Source organism: Monopterus albus, unplaced genomic scaffold (assembly GCF_001952655.1).
Source record: "Monopterus albus unplaced genomic scaffold, M_albus_1.0 scaffold252.1, whole genome shotgun sequence".
Lineage (NCBI taxonomy): Eukaryota > Metazoa > Chordata > Actinopteri > Synbranchiformes > Synbranchidae > Monopterus > Monopterus albus.
Window position 1 is genome coordinate 350,891 of NW_018128132.1, and position 15,857 is coordinate 366,747.

Sequence of the window (15,857 nt, forward strand, 5' to 3'; positions counted from 1 at the left end):
TACTGTAGTAAAATTCACCTTGCTTTTTCTCATGCCTATAAAATGTTTTTATATTTTACACTATGGCAAAGTTTAGCAATATGATCATGTGCAATAAACACTGAGCAGCTGATTTAAGATTACTAATGTTGAGATGCAATTTACATGTAACTGCATGTATTAACATTGGTGCAAAAGACTGTCTCTTGTTGGTTCTTACACAGCTGATTTAAGATTACTGATGTTGAGATGCAATTTACATGCAACTGCATGTATTAACATTGGTACAAAAGACTGTCTCTTGTTGGTTCTTACCAGTCGAATTGTCCCAGACACTGTACTGTTGAAAACAGCTTTTGCAATAATCCATTGTCCATCTATATCTCTGTCAGCTAAGATGTTGGCACACTTCATTCTGCAGAGAAAATACACACACAGGCATAGACATGCACAAATACACACAAACAAGTTGAGCAAATCATATCCAAATCTGCAGGGTTAACCACAGGGTTAACCACAGGATTTTCTACTGCACAATACTTTGCTGAGTCATTCTCAATGAATAAGGAAAATTATCTGTATTATAATACATAATCTTAGGACAATGTGACTTGATATCCATGACAGCCTATACAATAATTACCCTCAACAGACTGGGTGAGTCTCTTACTATGGCATTCATATCCTAGGATAAGAATCTGTGGTTCCAGCATAGTTACAGTGCTCACTGTTTCTTTAGCAGATATATGAAGCTGTAGTCATCTGGTGTGTATTTCTCAGATCTTCTTCTCTGTTTCACTTTGATTCTCTCTGTTAGTTTCTGTTTCTCTAACAAACACAAGCAGGTTCTCACCTTGATCCATTGGTGTAGTGAATCACCAGTGACCTTCCCATTATGCTGTATGGTCCAGTTAATGGCATATCAGGGTCCATGTATACAGCCTCGGATTGGTTGAGGCCATTCAGCGTTCCAAACTTCCCACTAATGTCTCCAATCTCATACTGGTCCACAGTGCCTGTTCCTGGTGGTGGGGAGTTTGATATGTTCCAGGCTAAGGGGTTGAAGTGACCCAGGATATTTGCATTAGAACAGGGGTCTACACTGCCATTTTTGATGGAGAGTAAGTGAACATGGTAACCCCCAGCTAATGAGTTTAAGTTCATCAGGGATACGTTTATAGTTGTGGGGCCTTGTGGGACTGCCTGGGAGAACCGCACCTGGCCACTGGACATATCTGTGCCAAACCAGATACTTAGGCTAGCTTTGGGGACTCGTACCACTGTAACATTGGCACAAGCAATCCTTGGCGCTCCTTTTTCTGGTTGATGGATGACCACAGAACGACCAATAATGCCTGACCCAGGCAACCAGGAAGTGACATCAGTGAAGAAGTTTTTTGCTTCCACTCCGCCCACTTTGGTGCCAAGGTTGATGGTGCTGTGCTTGCTGGACAGGTCACCCACCTCACAGGATAAGGGACTAGATGGACTACAGTGGAGGGCATAGCTGCTGTCTTCTGTACTAATGTTAAAGGGATTCCAGTGTCCTTCTGTTGTGCTGCAGCTCTTTTCATCATCATCCCTTTCTGAGCTAATGGGGTAAGAATGAACATGCCACTTGTGGTTTCTGGTTGGTGTCATTGTGAGATTTCCATATGACAGATCCATGAAGATGGATACATCAGACAGAGGGCTGTTCTCCAGCTGGGTGAACCAGATGTTACCAACCACAGGGCTCTGAAAAGTGGCTCTGGCTACAATCACTGTACCAGGATAGCTGATGCTAGCACAAGCATATCTGGTGCCATCTGTTTGGTGAATCACAACTGAGCGACCTACAATGCTGTTCTGTCCATACAGAGGGAGGTTGAAGTCCTTGAACACCATGTCTACTTTGGTTTGACCACCAAGGGACATATGCTTGGCACTGAGGTCACCAATCTCATACATGTCGTGTGTTGAACCAGGCACTTTTGGGTATGTTGGAACAGTCGTGTTGATGCCAAATGGGTTCCAGTGGCCACCCACATTATCGTTTGAGCACAAGCTTGATGGAGGCGGCTTGACTGAGGGGACAGGAAAAAAATGGACGTGGTAGGGGCCGACTTTGCTCTGTAGGTTAGTCAGGTTCACCCTCAACTCTGTTACATCAAAAGGGGATGCTTGATGGAAACTAAAGTATCCCTTGATGCCTCTCATATTCACAACAGCGGCCACCTGTTTCTCTGGCAGGTTATACATTTGAGCACACTTGTAACTTGACCCAGTGAAGAAAAGAAGAAAGCTGTTGTTGATGCTGAGGCTGTCGAGGTCCAGACGAGACTTCTGAGGTTGTAAAGGAGTTCCAACCTTTACTGTACCCAGACTGGTCAAAGATGAGGCGTTCAGGCTTCCAAGTAGGACAGCACAGCTTTCTGCAGTGCTCATAGATCCAAAAAGAGTGACATTTGTTTGCAAGGCATTGACCTGACCGATTGTAACTAGATCTGCAAGAAGCCTGAGGTTGGTCTGTCCTGTGTTAATACGAATGTAAACATTACCCGCGATGGGTCCGGTAAACCTAACCTGACGAGTCAAGAGTGTTTGACCTTGACTTATAACTGTGCATACTTTAATGCCCGAACATGTCAATAAAGCCAGTGAGAAGTCATCCAGGTTTGATCTTTGTTGAAAGATGTGTGACACATTGACAGTGGAAGCTGAAGCAGCTGTGAAGGTGAAGACACTGGGGCCGATATTTGCTTCTGAACAAGGCTGAGCAAAATGGCCATACATGACGGGGAACTCGCTGAGGGAAAAGTTAAGTAAACCGCAGGTTTCAGCACCAGACACGTTGACCTCGGCTGTCTGGGAGGTGGAGTCAAATTTCACTTGCCCTGTGACTCCTCCCATGTTTAGAGGTGCCAGAAACTGAGCACAAGAATAGGAACCTGCAAAAGGAGGACAAGAAGTAATCTGAATGCAGTAATCTGGGCTCCTGCACTTGTTCCTATACAACCCACCTCATCAAACAGACAACTTACTGTCCTGCAAATACCTAATTTACATTTTTTAAATTTTCAATTGCCATTTTTTTAAGTAATATTTCTGTAATATGAGCAATATATAATATTGCTGTAGGATTGATTTTAGATCATTAAAACCTGCCTAAAGTTCAGAAAAGGTTCTCATTATTGGTTTAAAACACTACAGATCTCCTCCGAACAATATTTTAAGACATTAAAAACACTGCTACAGTGATTGCAATAATAATTTGTGTCTAACACAGTAACCGGTATAGATAATGGATGGATGGATGGGTGGCTAGAGCATTCAAGGACACATATACTTTTTGGCACACTAAATGAATTGTGTATCAGTATTGGATGTAAACTGAATCCTACAGTATTGATATTGTGAGACCAATTTTTGTGCTCACATAGAAATGCATACACACAGAGAAGGCCACATGTACAAGGACATCTTTTTTAGTTTCTATCCAATTATTTATTGTATAATAAATAATAAGAATGACATATTATTACTTTATTATAAGTGGTTATAGTCTGTTTATTAGTTCCATTTTTGAGTTGTGCTTGTGACTTTACCTTCTTCAGTTCCATTTTATACAGAAGTTTAATCTCATATCATCTTAAACATTAAAATGCACCATAAATTCAAATGATATACATAAATATGTCCACACATGTGGAAGCTGCAGTGAGGATTAACTATCACAATGTACTGTACACAGCGTTTTGTAAACTACATTCTGGTTTAAGAAATATTCATCCATATAATACTGCCCACACAGCTATTAGCGTATCCATTTACACAGATCTTGCAAAATGATGCCTCCAGCTAAGCATACAGCAGGTACTGTCTGCTAACTCTTGGACTGCTGCCAAAGTAGAAAAGGCAAAACCTTTTAGTAGGAAATTTACATGTGTGCTCGCTCATGAAAATGTGCAGTTGAATCATTTGAAATCTGATAGAAGTTGAAATGCCAGTCAAACTGGTGTGGGATCATTCTATTCTTATATAATAAAGTAAAAAAGGTGGAAACTGGTTTAAAGTTTGAAGGTTCGGTGTAAAAGTCTGGGGTTCAAAAATTAATGGAAAGGTTCAAAACTGTTTGTATCAGGAAGCTAGTGTTTTTGAATACACTTTTAATATAAATATTGAGTATGCATTTTTTTGTGTGCAACTGCTTAGGTGTAAGTGAGGAATTCAGACAAATAAAGACTATTACAGTCATAACATCTTTTTTTTTTTAAAGCATAAAAGCACTTAGGTTGTGCTGCTTATTATTGGAAATAGTTTTTAATTCAGTTGTACTTATAGTTTCTGTTGTGGACAGTGTATAGTATCTACTTTCACTTCATTTATTTCCTTTCTGACATTTAAGGTGAGAGCCGATAGAAGAAATGTTACTTCCACAGTGTGACTACAGCACAGGTCTAAAATTATTTTCTTGATTTTGAATTCTGATCAAATCACTGAGTACTAGCAAATGCAGAATGTCATAAATAGGGTACAAGTGAATTGGTTTGCTATTGTCAGATTCTACATGTTAAAGCTGTGCACATTTAATGTACTCTGGTTGTAGAAACAGAATAAGTACTAACACACACACAAAAACCTACAGCAAAATGCTAAGTTTTCATCAGTAACACTGACCTTCTGGTATAACTACTGCACAGTCTATTTCTAAACAAGGCAAACACTATTAGGACAGATAATCAGTCATAACTACAAAAGCAGTCTTTGGCCATACTGAGAAACAGGTTTTCCCACCAACAGACCAAAAGAGCAGCTGATGTCATTATTAAACACAACATTAACCACACTCTCTCCACCCCCTTTGTCCTCCGTGGCACATAGTCTAAAAATTACATAAATCACATAACACTCTGACCAAGCTAAATACAAAATACTCACCAAGTAAAGAAAACAACAGGGCAGCTGTCAGAAGGCACATGGTGGCAGATATGAGCAAGTCAGCAATGAAAAGATGTATGTTAGAATTAAAACTTCACAGCAGTCGTATGAATCCTAACTGTTGGTGCAGTCAAAAGAAAGAACAACTCAGTTATAGCATAAGATGTTCAGTGATGGAGTGTGTGTGTCACTGTTTTTCCAGAAGTGTGCAGCCTCCCGTGTCCTTCAATTTTTCAGCTGCTTGTGTCACCCAGTGATTGGCCAATAGGGTGACACTGTCTGATGGAGGGGGGAAGGAATAACATTTTGCACCATTGAAATGGGGAGGTGGCCTGTCTCTGGTGTGACTCACATACTCAACTTGAGTCAAAATACAAGTAAACAGAAAGCACTTGTTGAATAAATGTTCATATGCTCACGTGTTCTGCTGGGCTCAAACAGCTCAAAGTGTAAAGGAAAAACCTAGTGGTGCCAAGAGCACATATTTTATATCATTTAATACAGCAACACATCAGTCTTGTGATGAAGCTCTGTTGGTAGGCTTTATGCTTAGCAAGGTAAGACTGTACTTTAGTCATTTATATTGTAAAGTAAGGCAGGGCTTTAAAAGGCCTTCTGTGGTAAAATGTGTTATGAATATAACACTGAATTTCAATAACTTTTTATTAAATGCTTCAACTTTACTTTCATTATTATCCAAAATATCTCTAAATTTGGTTTTCAGGCAGGAATTAAACATGCATGAAACATGTTCACACTGATGACAATGGCCAGCAGCAGAGCAATATGAAACATCTTCCTAAAAGACATTAAAAAATAATAACAATAAAACACGCAACAGTAACTGATCAAGCCAAAGATTTAGCCAAACCAACTGCAGAAGTAGTGTCTATGATCAAGCTTCATAGTTTCAGGTTTGTTTAGCTGCTCGCTGTAGCATGTTGTGGTTCCAGGGTTCATTCTTTTCCTTCCCCTTTTAGACCCTATATCTGCCTCTTCCTCTTTCATCTCACGGAATATGCCTCAGCTCTCCTTGTAACAGAGCTGAGGGGGAAAAAGAGAGGAAAAAAAATTGAGTCTAAGAACAGCAGCCCAGTGGCCCATCATTTTGAGCTGTTTGGAGTAGGCCATGCAGCTATTTACTGTACACATAGTGGAGGGCCTATAAAGTGGGTGATGTCCTTCACTGTGCTGGTTTAGATCACTGATTGCAACAGGAGCTGGAACGTGAGAACCACACTGAGAGGCATGAAGAGATGATGCACTGGGGATACCGGTTTGAGCATTACATGTGTACAGAACAGATGATGCACTGGGGATACCGGTTTGAGCATTACATGTGTACAGAACAGATGATGCACTGGGGATACCGGTTTGAGCATTACATGTGTACAGAACAGATGATGCACTGGGGATACCGGTTTGAGCAGTACATGTGTACAGATAACATCGACAGTTTACCTGACCCAGGTGGAGTGGTTAACACTAATGAGGCCTTCTTCACCATCTTGCACACCTGTCTCACAGATCACAGACCACAAACTTCTCTTCTCTGGTGAGGTGGACTGTCGGGATAAAGATCCCAATGCTCAAGCTCTATGGAGATAAAACACTATCAAAAATGTTACAAATGCGTGTTTAACGTTTTGTCTGTAACAAGCGATTTGTGTGTGTGTGTGTGTGTGTGTGTGTCATGAGGTTCACAAATGCGTGCTGCGCAATCTGCACGTATAAAGCGATTTGTGTGTGTCATGCTGTTCACAAATGCATGCTGTACAAACTGCACGTAAAACACATTTTACAAATGCTTAAAATCGATTTTTCGTGTGCTGTTCTTTAGAAAGTACGTACACATTGTTACCTACGCATGCGTGGATCGTCTAACACACACGAATCACCTTCCGCGCACACACGGATTTTTGAGAGTGTTTCCGCACTCTCAAAAGTCCACGATCCACGAATGCACGGTGCGTTTAAGGACACGTGGAAAACTCGGACATCTGAGTTTCCCAAACAAAAGTATTTACACAACGCTATTCCAAATGGACATTACATAAAATAAACAAAAATATCTAATACATAACACGTTTTAACAGAGAACATTATAAAGCTCATCCTGGCTGCTACATCGAGCTAAAGAACTCTGCAGAGATCCACATAACCAAACGGCACAGCTGAAGTGGTGGGCCCAGTCTTTCCTTGTTGGAGTCCCTCGAGGAAAGGATAAATAATGCTATAAATGAATTTACATTGTTTGTCAAAATATAAACTATATTATAAATATGCTTTACATTTAATGAGCTGAGAGCTCATTAAACTGGACAAGTTTGGATGCGGAACCTTTGACGGACTGCTGTTTCCTGCGGTAAACCGTACTCATTTCCTGTTTTCTGTATTTGCACTGCGTTGTGCTTGCTTCCAGATTGTTTAGGAATTAAACTCACTATATTCTAGGTTCATCTGAATTTTTGAGTGACAACATACGCTTGCACCACTTAAAGCACTCGTTTTGCAGAAGTTCTTGCTAACTACCAAATTTAACTTGCTACTTTAGGTCGGCTAGTTTAGAAGCTAGCTAAGCTAGTAGCTTCATCGAGAGCAATGGCTTCCCCCTCTTCCTCTCCTCCTTTCTCTTGCTCGGAATGTCACATGTTCAGTTATTCCTCTGCCTCCTTTAGCGATAATGGTACTTGTAATAAATGTCAAATGCTAGCAGCATTGGAGGTGAGGCTCACAGACTTAGAAGCGCAGCTCCACACCATGGAGAATAGGCCAGCTAGCTATGCCCATGTAGCCGGTGTGGAGCCTCCTAGACGTAACTTAGCCCAAACTAGCCGCCCCCCACAGCTTCCCGAGCAGCCGCGATCTCACTGGGTGACAGTTCGCAAGAGTCGTAGCTCCAAACGAATGTCCACGGAGCATCATGGATGGTATGCAATAACAAACAAGTAGTTTGAGTTTTCCAGTTTGGGTGTGAGAGACTCAGGGTGAGACTTTCAAATGAGTTATAACTATATTTAGGTCTAGGGCTGATTAATAGGCTTGAGTCAAAGATCGCTGCCACGCCACCACCTCGGCCTGTGTTTCAAGGAATGTGACATTTACTGTGACTAGGCGGATTCATTTAGGCTGACATATTCTTCCTGCTGTAACCATGTTTCAGTAAGACACAATAAGTCAATGTGACAGCGGTTTGTCAAAGGTCTGTATGTGTATGCTTTAAATTATTCTAAAGTTGAAATGTGTTGTAAAGCTTCCATTATCACAAAAAGTAAAAGGGATTAAATTATGTATAGCAGCCTTTTAGAAAAACAAATCATTTTTACTGTTATAGCTAAGGATTAAATGAATAAATAAATATAAAAATCATCATTAATATGCTAACACACATAGATGAGGCTCTGAAAATAAGCCTCTTATGAAAAGTAATTTTTAAAAGTTACAGACAGACTGCCAGTCCGACTTTACCTGGAGCCAATGATATTTAATTCTTGTCTTTTTTCCTCCTTTCAACAGTTGTTCCGAAAACTGGAGCAGTGCAACACTGAGCTCAAGAAGTACAGTCATGTCAACAAGAAGGCTCTGGACCAGTTTGTCAACTTTTCTGAGCAGAAGGAAAAGCTAATCAAACGTCAGGATGAGCTGGACCGTGGCTACAAATCCATCATGGAGCTCATGAACGTCTTGGAGCTGCGCAAGTACGAGGCCATCCAGCTCACCTTCAAACAGGTACGTGGCATGTTGGGCTCTGATCAACGCATCTAGGGGGTACACACACTGAGTTTGTGTCTTGATATCAGTTGCAAGGCTCCATAGTGAATATTGGGAAGTCTGTTTAACCAGTCAGACCTAGTTTTGTTGGATGATGATGATAGTGGTGAGATGGTATGTCAGTAGTTATCATCTTAGTGCTATAGCAGTTTGTTATACCTGATTATACCAGGTGTTTTGTGTATGTACACTGGCTTCTCGGCATTTGAGAATTTACCAGGCAGAAGCATGTTTGTCCTGTGTCAGTGACAGCATTCACTGTACTGTTGAATAATAGAGGTACCACCATATCTGTCTTTTCTAGACATCCATATTGTCACATTAATAGCCTGACAGGTGAACTGCTAGTGAAAACTAAATGAATGATTGTATTGAATTTAAATCACAAATGCACTAGTTCATGTTGTTAGCTTTTTGTAGTTTAAGACAATCATTTTTTTTCAACTCTTTGTGCTTTTAGAAATCTCTCCTCCTCACAGTAGTTGGATTCCAATAACATCTGAGTCAACATGACTAATAATGTGGCTCTTCTTGCCATGTGTTTTCTCCCTCAGGTGTCAAAGAACTTCAGCGAGGTTTTCCAGAAGCTGGTGCCAGGCGGTAAAGCTACGTTGGTGATGAAGAAGGGTGATGCTGAAGGCAGCCAGTCTCAGGATGAGGGAGAGGGCGGTGCAGACAGCGAGAGAGGCTCTGGGTCACAGAGCAGCGTTCCTTCAGTGGACCAGTTCACTGGAGTCGGCATCAGGGTGAGTTATTCACCGAGTTGAGTTTTATCCATGCTGCCATTTTCAGTAGCCTTTGAATGCCATCTCTAACTCACACCAAGATATGCATTTGATATTAACATACAGTGGGGCAAATAAGTATTTGATACACCGCCGATTTTTCAAGTTCTTCCACTTACAGGGAATGGACAGATCTGTAACTTTTCATCGTAGGTACACCTCAACTGTGAGAGACAGAATCTACAAAAAATTCCAGAAAATCACATTGTTAGATCTTTAAAAAATGTATTTCCATTTTATTGCATGAAATAAGTATTTGATACAATAGAAAAATAGAACTTAATATTTGGTACCGAAACCTTTGTTTACAATTACAGAGGTCAGACGTTTCCTGTAGTTCTTGACCAGGTTTGCACACACTGCAGCAGGGACTTTGGCCCACTCCTCCATACAGGTCTTCTCCAGATTTCTCAGGTTTTGGGGCTGTCGCTGGGCAACACGGAGTTTCAGCTCCCTCCATAGATTTTCTATTGGGTACAGGTCTGGAGACTGGCTAGGCCACTCCAGGACCTTGAAATGCTTCTTGCAGAGCCACTCCTTAGTTGCCCTGGCTGTGTGTTTGGGGTCATTGTCATGCTGGAAGACCCAGCCACGACCCATCTTCAATGCTCTTATTGAGGGAAGGGGGTTGTTGCCCAAAATCTCACAATACATGGCCCCATCCATCCTCTCCTCAATACGGTGCAGTCGTCCTGTCCCCTTTGCAGAAAAGCACCCCCAAAGCATGATGTTTCCACCCCCATGCTTCACGTTTGGGATGGTGTTCTTGGGATTGTACTCCTCTTTCTTCTTCCTCCAAACATGGCAAGTGGAGTTTATACCAAAAAATTCTATTTTGGTCTCATCTGACCACATGACCTTCTCTCATGCCTCCTCTGGATCATCCAGATGTTTTTTGGTAAACTTCAGACGGGCCTGGACATGTGCTGGCTTGAACAGAGGGACTTTGCGTGCGCTGCAGGATTTTAGGCCATGACGGTGTAATGTGTTACTAATGGTAACTGCTGAGACTGTGGTCCCAGCTCTGTTCAGGTCATTGACCAGCTCCTCCCTTGTAGTTCTAGGCTGATCCCTCACCTTTCTCAGGATCATTGATACTCCACGAGGTGAGATGTTGCATGGAGCCCCAGTCCAAGGGAGATTGACAGTCATCTTGAATTTCTTCCATTTTCTAATAATTGCGCCAACAGTTGTTGCCTTCTCACCAAGCTGTTTGCCTATTGTCCTGTAGCCCATCCCAGCCTTGTGCAGGTCTACAGTTTTGTCCCTAGTGTCCTTAGACAGCTCTTTGGTCTTGCCTATAGTGGAGAAGTTGGAGTCTGATAGATTGAGTGTGTGGACAGGTGTCTTTTATACAGGTAACGAGTTCAAACAGGTGCAATTAATACAGGCAATGAGTTAAGGATAGGAGGACTTCTTAAAGACAAACTAACAGGTCTGTGAGAGCCAGAATTCTTGCTGGTTGGTAGGCGATCAAATACTTATTTCATGCAATAAAATGGAAATAAATTATTTAAAAATCTAACAATGTGATTTACTGGGATTTTTTTGTAGATTCTGTCTCATACAGTTGAGGTGTACCTACGATGAAAATTACAGATCTGTTTATTCTCTGTAAGTGGGAGAACTTGAAAAACCAGCGGTGCATCAAATACTTATTTGCCCCACTGTAGACTGTATATTTTTACATCAGTAAGGTGTGATGTCGGATGTTTTTCTGGTCCTGGATGATTCGCAATTAGGGATGAAACGGTTACCGGGCGTCTTGGTAAACTATGGTGAAATTTCCGACTGTTAGTAGTACCCCTTCAAATTTTAAATGTCATTAAAACTTTGGTTGATTACCACACTTTGAAAAACTACCCCCATTGAAGGGTTAAATACTGTCTAGGATCTACTAAAGGTAGCTATAGGTTCTCAAATGCAATGTGGGCCTGTTTGGGTCTATGAAAAAATGGTGAAATGCAGTTACAGATGGAGAGACAACGCTCTGGAGAATTTTCATCCATATTCATCTAAGACTAAGTCTGAAGTGTGGGCCTGTTTAGGTTTTTATAAGAGTTCTGATAATTTTGGTCATTATAGTCATGATGTTAAATTGTCATGTTGTTACATTTCTGATTCACATGATGTATTTCCCACATTCAAATAGAGCCACATTAAGATTTATCATGGTCTCACGTTGTTTCTTTCTAGAACAGTAGGCGTTTTGTGTCATCATCTACCCCTATTTTATGAGTGTTTCCTTGAGTTTTTGTTTGGAAACGTGCATGTGTATTTCTGGAGTACTGACAACTTATCCTTGGACACCTGATCCATCTCCACAAAGCAGAGCCGAGGTGAAGCTGGTCGTGCTATGATTTATTCATGATTCTCTTCACTCACCCATCATTATCAAAGCTGTCATCTGTTGGTTTATCTGTCTGCTCGAAACTGAGAATCGAATCAAATTAAGCCAGTTAAACGGAAAATAACAAATGTCTTTGTGATTCTGCTTCGGGTCTGACCCTCTCCCCTCCATTCTGTGTAGGTGTCGTTCACAGGGAAGCAAGGTGAGATGAGAGAGATGCAGCAGCTGTCTGGAGGTCAGAAGTCTCTGGTGGCTCTGGCTCTGATATTTGCCATCCAGAAGTGTGACCCCGCCCCTTTCTACCTGTTTGATGAAATCGACCAGGCCCTCGATGCCCAGCACAGGAAGGCTGTCTCAGGTAAAGTGCCAATAAAGGGAATCAAATAAAAGTAAAAAAATGACACCAATATAATCTTGTACGGTTAAATATAACAGCCTCGTTTTTCACAGGAATCACTGAAACTTGTGGTCAGGTATAGACTTCATCAGCCCTAGCAGATAAGAAAAGAGGTAATATTGTTGTGTTGTGTGTCTATTTCAGACATGATTGTTGAGCTGGCAGGCCATGCCCAGTTCATCACCACTACCTTCAGGCCTGAGCTACTCGAGTCTGCTGACAAGTTCTATGGTGTCAAATTCAGAAACAAGGTGAGGCTTCTGTTTCTGTTAGATATTCCTGCATTCAGGTATTTGTCACACAGACTGTGGAAGATCCTAACATTGCATTCTCACAAATTAAATATACTTGTTTTATTACAGCACAAAGCATCCAGCTTTGAAAGGAATTTGAACTTGTGTTTACCTTAGGTTTTACAGGTGCAAATAAAATGTTAGTAAACAGTGTGTTGTAGATCTCCTATTTATTCTGTATAATCCACATCTTCACTTTTTGGGGGTCCAGCTCCTTGCTGAAGTGCCCCTGAGCAGAACACTTCATCTGATTAAAAAAAAAAAAAAGTGGTATCAGGATTTGAACTTTTTTTTTTAATTATCAACTATTTTCTCAGAAGGACAAAAAGAATTTGACCTACTAACAAGTATTGTCTATGTAAACACAGCCTCAGTGTTTGAAAGAGCCTCAGATCAGTTGTGTCTGTGACGTGAGAGCAGAAGTGGGTGTAGTGAGAGTTGTGTAGTGTGGCAAATAAACAGTGCAACAGCAGCTTTAGTCATATGACGCTGTCAAAGCCAAGACCGCACCAGACCTCAGTTAAAAACAGGGCAGCTTCCACTCCACTCTCTGCAAGTGCATCCTCCTCCTCCTCGTTATCACCATCAGCAATTACATTTAAAATCCCTGTTTTCCACAGTTCTTCAAAGAAAGCTGCATCTTTACAGATCATTATTCTCTGTAAATTAAGGTTGATAGCGAACAGACAGTCACTATTTTCAGCCCGACTGGTGACTGCTGTTAATTTCCCTGTTTGTTTTCTTTTGAGCCCATCACGTTTTCCCCAGCAGACCTGGTTTGTTTTCTGCTGAGCTGCCTCAGTGAAAAGAACATCTTTCCTTTGTGTTTTTGAGGTTTCATAACATAAACAGTCACAGTGTGGTTGAAGTGGAGGCATTGATTGGTCATTAACTGTGTGTGTGTTTTTAGGTGAGTCACATCGACGTGATCACAGCAGAGCAGGCCAAAGACTTTGTGGAGGATGATACCACCCATGGTTAATAGTCTTCAGCTCTTCATCCTCCTCTTCACTCCCTCCTCCTCCACCTCTCCAGTGCACTGCGTAGTTCTGAGCCTTCCACAACAGCACCCAAAGTCAGAAATATCTCATTCACTCCACCAGCTGTTTATAGTCGTGTCAAAAATAAACCAGCTTTCACTAAAGGTGGGAATTTTCCTGGATACTGTTGTTTTAAATACTCAGAAAGCCCCACCTTAAAATGAATTATGTGTAGTTTTTGGCATCATTTCAAGCTGATTAAACTACAAAGTTGAGAAGGATGTGGTTTTGTTTTGTCACAGTTTCCTGCATAGCTATGCATCTGTGGAAGTGGTCAAGAAAAGGAACGTAGCTGTGGAGAGTTCTGACGAGAGCACGTTACCATTTGTGTTTTGTGCTGAGTTTTTGTAATCTGGAGTTTGCATCAAGAAGAGCTGGAGACCTTGTTTAAAAGCAACAAACCTTCAGGCTCTTCTTAGAAAACAAATCACTTTGTGTACAGTTCAGATAGTTTTCATACAACTTACATATTGTCACTGTTGGCGCTCGGTGCATTTCTGAGGGTCTCAAACAGTTTTTGTTGCTACCCTTGATAAAAGGAGTTCACTCTGTAATCTATACTCTTTGTATTCATGGAACAATGCTAACACATATTTGTCATAATCGCCACATGGCTTCAGTGTTTAAAGGTTGTTAATTTTTATAGTTGCTTCTGTACGGTGTTGTTTCCTATTTTTAGGTCATTTCAATATATGAATGGTTTAATTTCAAAACACCAGGAATCAGTTTTGGAAATCGGCAGCTTGCTCATTCAATATTTAAAAACAGATCGACTCAGTAGTGGGTAATTGTATCTGTTTGGGTCCTGGCGAAATTCACAAGGTCAGTATCAAGTCAAACTGTAATTAATTTTCTGCCCTTTTTCTAAATGGATGGATTGTTTGGGGATTAAACTCGTCATATGTTGAACCTAGTTACAGCTTTGGATTTTAAATGTTTTTGTCCCTTTTTGTGTAACTAGAAAACTTTACAAACAATAAAAGATTTTAAAATGCCCTGTTACATGTCATTTATAAGAACCTGTAGGTGGTGCTGTCCCACCAGTACCTGACACCCGCACATGGTTTCACTATTTTTATGTAGTCACCTTATTAAGGTGGAACTTCAGGGAAATACACTGACTGGCCATTATATTAGGTACACCTGTACAATTTTATGCAATTGATTGCAACCTTTCCACCTTAACGTCTGTGCTTATGAAGCTCAATGTTTCAGTTTGTGGTGAAATTGTCATGATTGTATAAATTCAATTTTACATTTATTATTGAGGTGGTAATACACAGTGGTGTTGTCCTGGACAACAACATATTCAGAGGTGTTCCTAATATTCTGACCTTCTCATGCATGTAGCTGGGGAGGACAAAAAATCTAGACACCTTGAAATATAATATCGTCCAGTACAACACCTTTAACTATGACCTTGGTAATAAACATAAAATGGAATTATACATTTATGACAGTTTCACCAAAAGCTGAAACCTTTTGAGCTTCATAAACAAAAATGTTAAGGTGGAAGTGTTGTATAGGTGTACCTAATAAAGTGGCCAGTGAGTGTATTTGATAGATTATTTGAGCAGAATTAAGTTTTTAACATGTAAAATAAATTAACCATCAAATTTATGTTGCTAAATTATTTTAATACATGCATACATAAATATCGTCCCGTTTATAAAATGTATTTTCTAAATAATTTCAAGTAAGATTTCTATCATTCTAACAGTTGATATTATGGACACAACTTTGAGTAAATTCATAAATATTAGTAACTTATTTACTTAAAGTGATGTCAACATGTTTTTTATCATGTTTGGTAGCTGTATTTTCATATTGTGTGTATACCTACACTTAATTCCCACCAGACTAAGCTGATTTTGTCAGTTGTAAGGCATTTTAACATTTCTGGAGAATGAAACTCCATCCACAGCAGCTTTAGATTCAGTATCGGATCACTCTAGACATGAGGTCAGTGACTGTCTGGCATCAAGGTCAGTGTCTGGCACACATTGCACAGCCCTTAAACCTGCCTTGTATTTTGTTTTTATGTTTTGTTTTTGGTATCAATGATCGTTGTTGAATTACCCTGTGCCAGGGGAGATCCCATGTGTCACACGTGGCGTGGTCGGCATTCATGTGTAACATCACCTTGCACTTGCAGCGTTTCTGAAAGGTCATGACCTCCTCAGATGGACTCATGGCTCCTTGTTGTAATACCACAGACCTCCCGAGCATCTCGGTTCACCAGTACGCTCCTTGCGTCAGAGATTTTTAACCTTTGAAAGCAGAGTACTCACAAATGGGTTTTTATAAGGATTGTAATCCACT

General features: G+C 40.6%; 2 protein-coding genes across 2 annotated transcripts in view; one reads left to right on the forward strand and one right to left on the reverse strand.

Moving 5' to 3' along the window:
• Positions 1-6,546, reverse strand: part of cusr (Copper-only SOD repeat protein) — a 12,919-nt gene extending 6,373 nt beyond the window's left edge. The window contains exons 1-4 of the mRNA XM_020621025.1: positions 6,361-6,546; positions 4,900-5,943; positions 833-2,909; positions 295-394 (exon numbers count right to left, since the gene is read on the reverse strand). Coding sequence (XP_020476681.1) covers positions 295-394; positions 833-2,909; positions 4,900-4,939 — 2,217 coding nt within the window. The 5' untranslated portion in view covers positions 4,940-5,943; positions 6,361-6,546. The remainder of the gene's footprint in view (positions 1-294; positions 395-832; positions 2,910-4,899; positions 5,944-6,360) is intronic.
• Positions 6,547-8,355: 1,809 nt separating this feature from the next.
• smc3 (structural maintenance of chromosomes 3) lies at positions 8,356-14,530 on the forward strand. The gene is made up of 5 exons (XM_020620998.1): positions 8,356-8,628; positions 9,225-9,416; positions 11,986-12,163; positions 12,347-12,453; positions 13,406-14,530. The coding sequence occupies exons 1-5, from the start codon at positions 8,377-8,379 to the stop codon at positions 13,475-13,477; spliced, it is 801 nt and encodes a 266-aa protein (XP_020476654.1). The 5' UTR covers positions 8,356-8,376; the 3' UTR covers positions 13,478-14,530.
• The last annotated feature ends 1,327 nt before the right edge of the window (positions 14,531-15,857 follow it).

What these genes read in the sequence shown, in the direction of transcription:
- smc3 (XM_020620998.1), top strand. Translation starts at nt 8,377, where the DNA reads ATGATATTTAATTCTTGTCTTTTTTCCTCCTTTCAACAGTTGTTCCGA. An exon ending in GCACAGGAAGGCTGTCTCAG is followed by an intron (nt 12,164 to 12,346) that starts GTAAAGTGCCAA and finishes TGTCTATTTCAG; the next exon opens with ACATGATTGTTGAGCTGGCA. An exon ending in GTGTCAAATTCAGAAACAAG is followed by an intron (nt 12,454 to 13,405) that starts GTGAGGCTTCTG and finishes GTGTGTTTTTAG; the next exon opens with GTGAGTCACATCGACGTGAT.